At 34.1% G+C, this 4,134-nt stretch overlaps 1 protein-coding gene across 1 annotated transcript in view; it reads left to right on the top strand.

Moving 5' to 3' along the window:
- col22a1 (collagen, type XXII, alpha 1) overlaps nucleotides 1-4,134 on the top strand; it is a 68,445-nt gene that overhangs the window by 52,289 nt on the left and 12,022 nt on the right. Inside the window, exons 35-41 of the mRNA XM_016462398.1 lie at nucleotides 1,148-1,201; nucleotides 1,422-1,475; nucleotides 1,558-1,611; nucleotides 1,818-1,871; nucleotides 2,157-2,261; nucleotides 3,018-3,062; nucleotides 4,047-4,124. Of these exons, the coding sequence (XP_016317884.1) occupies nucleotides 1,148-1,201; nucleotides 1,422-1,475; nucleotides 1,558-1,611; nucleotides 1,818-1,871; nucleotides 2,157-2,261; nucleotides 3,018-3,062; nucleotides 4,047-4,124 (444 nt within the window). The remainder of the gene's footprint in view (nucleotides 1-1,147; nucleotides 1,202-1,421; nucleotides 1,476-1,557; nucleotides 1,612-1,817; nucleotides 1,872-2,156; nucleotides 2,262-3,017; nucleotides 3,063-4,046; nucleotides 4,125-4,134) is intronic.

The raw sequence follows: 4,134 nt of genomic DNA on the forward strand, positions 1-4,134 counted from the left end.
ATTTGCCTAACAAACCATAAATCAATGGAAAGCTTATTTATTCAACTTTCAGATGATGTATAAATCACAATTTCGAAAAATTGACCCTTATGACCCTCTTGACTAATGTGGGCTAATTAATAATTCAGGAGGTCATTTCCTATATACTGACATCATGATCTACCCATCTTCGGCATTCCCACTCTATACTTTTTCCAGATATTCTGCTCAAGATCATTTATATTAAATTACATAATTTTATGTGTTATATTGTATTATGTTATATTATAAGGTATATTATATTATATTATTAACCCATTTAAAAAAAATGTAATTATTGAAAGCTCTCTCCATCATGCACTCATTTACTAAAATAGTCCAGACACCAAGCGATGCATCATTTACACAATTACATTATTTTATGTGTTATATTGTATTATGTTATATTATAAGGTATATTATATTATATTATTAACCCATTTAAAAAAATGTAATTATTGAAAGCTCTCTCCATCATGCACTCATTTACTAAAATAGTCCAGACACCAAGCGATGCATCATTTACACAAACACAGACAAGCTTCTTACGATGATGTATCTGCTCTCACCTGAATTTATTAGTGTGAAATGAGAAATCTCTCTTAAATTTCTGCAGTTCTCGCAGGTTCAGTCAAATGCAATTATTTCTGCTAAAGAAACTGCCCTGATGATATCTTTAAAGAGAACCAGGTTTCATTTCCAGAGTTACAAAGTCACTATGACTGAATGAACAATAAAGTGTTTTAACATAGACATATCTAAAAAAAAAAGACAGACATGAAAGGGTTAGTTCACCCAGAAATTAAAATTCTGTCATTTACTCCCCCTAATGTCTTTCCAAACCTGTTTGAAACACATAAGAAGATATTTTGAAGAATGTAGAAAACTGTTTCAGGTCCCATTTACTTCCGTAGTATGGAAGTAGTATAGTAAATATATTATTTTTGGAATGACATGAAAATGAGTAAATGACGACAGGATTTTCATTTTTTTTTTTTTTGGTGGACTATCCCTTTGAATTACACATTACACACTTTGAATGTGTTTTAAGGTATTATAGCATATATTCAGAGTTGTTACCTACTACTAAAATCAATCTGATTACCTTCACATTCTCTGATATTACCAGGGTCAAAGAGGACTTCCTGGAGAGCAGGGATTCAGAGGGCAACCAGGACCTGCGGTAAACCAGAAACAACATCTTAACCAGCTGTTTTACAATACATCTGACTTGCTTTCATTCACATGAGACAGTCTACTGAATATGATGATCACTGTTAATCCTATACCTTCATATTCCAGTCAAATCTGTGAGAAAGTCAATGATTTTTAGAGTAATTGAGATGTTTCTTCTGTATTCCACACACGACTGTCTGATGTCTTTCACTTGTTTGTGTGGACAGGGCCCTAAGGGGGATGCTGGTGAAAAAGGAGAGGCAGGGAGAAACGGAGACCCAGTAAGCTTGTCTTCTTATCACACATGATGTTTTTTTTATTGATTTCAGAACTTTTCACTCTCATACTTTTCACTCTTTTTAGGGTCCACCCGGACTGATGGGCCCTCAGGGGCCCCGAGGGCTGCCAGGCAATGTGGTACGTTCTTAAAAAAATTCCTCCAAAATACAAGATCGATTTTAGGAAATATACAGTTTGTTTCAACTGTAAATGTAGTCATTTAAACTGGTGCATGACGTTTTTTTCTTCTAATCTCATTTTGTAATTATAACTTTTAGAGTCAAATATTTTGGGGGATTGCAAGTAATTTTTTTGCAAGTGTAGAAATCTTGTTTGTTTTTCAGGGTATTCCAGGCAGCATTGGTCCACCTGGGATCGCTGGACAGAGAGGAGAGAAGGTATGAAAATTAACAAATGAAATAAACTGCCTGTTTTTTATATATATATATGGACATTGATGTGTATATATATATATATATATATGGACATTGATGTGGACATTTTGTTGGAGAAGTTGTATTATAAATTGTATTATTTTGCACCAAGCATCTATGAATTACTCAATTTAATTATTCAATTATGAACCGTAATCAAAATTCACCCTGTCTGAATCAGATTTATTTTTTGTAGGACTATGTAGATTCTTTAAAAATCTGTCTTTATGGCTGTTAATATCACACTAGGGAGATGCTGGTAAAGATGGTCCCTCTGGACCCCCTGGTCCAACCGGTGAGCCTGGTTTAAGAGGAGAAATCGGTTTGCCAGGAAAAGGCAAAGAGGGACCAAAGGTATTGTATTCATCAGTTTAATAACATTGATTATATTTTTAAACAGTGTTACTTTGCTAAAATTTATTACAAATGTTCCATGTGGATTCTCAAAACTACTAGACAATTAGGTTTAGAAGAAAGGAGCATGCAGTTTGTTTCATTCTTGTTTTACAGTTTCCCGCCATGAGCGTGTAAAATTGCATTTAATAAGCTTTGTGTTTACGTCTAGTCCTCTAGAGAATCTGAAAGTTGTTTATGCTAACTTTTTCCATTTATATATGCTGATTGTGGTTAAAAGCACTGAAACGTGTAGAATAAAACTACCACACATTTAAACTAATGAGTCAACTGGACCGCGGCTGCAGGTGTTGGGGAACTGGGGTTGTTTTATAGCTACAGATGCCTTATTTTTCCAGCTGTACACACACACACACACACACACACACACACACACATCCACAATCTCTCCAACAGAGATATAGGCACATTAACGCGTGTATAATAATCAAATGAATGAAAATGTAAGTTTTGTCTGCCAAATCACTGATACCAAACCAAACATCATTGGTGACTTTCAGTGAATCATGGCTTAAATTTTATTCTGTTTGTCTCACAAAGCTGTCATATGACTTCAGATGACTTGGAATAAAATGACCATTCATAAAAATAAACTGTATATGATTTTGTGAGAGGGAACGTGAAAGGATGAATAAAAGATTGAGAGTTAAATAGAGGAACTAGCAGCACAGCAGTAATCTGCTTTTTTAATTACAGGGTGATTCTGGAGCTCCAGGTGCACCCGGACCTCCCGGACTGAAGGTAATGAGACTTCTCTCACAAGTTTTTTTCTCGTTAAAAGAAAGAATCACACTTCATTTTGTCTTCCATCAGCATGAAAGGTTCTTTTCAGGCATTTTTATCATGAGCAGAGCAGGTGTGTGTGTGTTACCCAGGGGCAAAAGCTGAATCACTGCATTTCATTTACGTGATGATTTTACGGAAATTTCAGAGAGCCAGACAAGTTTTCCTCAGGAAAAAGTACCAGATATGCATTTTGCTGCTGTAATTTAGCAATCAGTGATATAGACTGTAAGTTAGACTTAATAAATACTAAATGCACACTCCTCTTCAAATGTTTAGGGTCAGTTAAAAACTTTTGAAAGAAATTAATTTTATTCAACAAGGATGCATTAAATTGATCAAAAGTGACAGTACAAATATCTATAATGTTACAAAAGATTTAAGTTTTTAATATTGTTCTATTTAAATAAAATAGTTCTTTTAAACATTCTTCTCATCAAAGAATCCTGAATCCTGAAAAAAAAAGTGTCATAGTTTCCACAGAAACGTTAAGCAGCACAACTGATTTCAATATTGATGATAATAAGAATTAGAATACTAGAATGATTTCTGAAGGACCATGTGACACTGAAGACTGGACTAATGGCTTCTGAAAATTCAGCTTTGTCATCATAGGAATAAATTACATTTTAAAATATACTGAAATATAAAACAGCCATTATAAATTAAGTTAGTATTTCCTAATATTACTGTTTTATTTTATTTTTGATCCAAAAATGGCCTTCCTGGCAATATCTAGACAGAGAGAGAGAGAGAGCGATAAATTGATAGATTACTATACTCAGAATATGCATTACAATAAATATGCAAATTAGAGTCAATATTGAAAAAAGAGTAAACAATATATATCTTATACAGCAACACACAGAGCTATCATCTTTATATTGGAATGGGAATGCTGTTTATTTTTCCATGTTAATCCCTTTTTATTTTGTGTTTCAGGGTTTGCCTGGTCCACAAGGAATGCTAGGGATGCCAGGAAACAGAGGACCACCGGGAGAAGGAACCACTGGACCCGAGGTATGGAAAC

The sequence above is a fragment of the Sinocyclocheilus anshuiensis genome, unplaced genomic scaffold (assembly GCF_001515605.1).
Source record: "Sinocyclocheilus anshuiensis isolate Anshui unplaced genomic scaffold, SAMN03320099.WGS_v1.1 scaffold160, whole genome shotgun sequence".
Lineage (NCBI taxonomy): Eukaryota > Metazoa > Chordata > Actinopteri > Cypriniformes > Cyprinidae > Sinocyclocheilus > Sinocyclocheilus anshuiensis.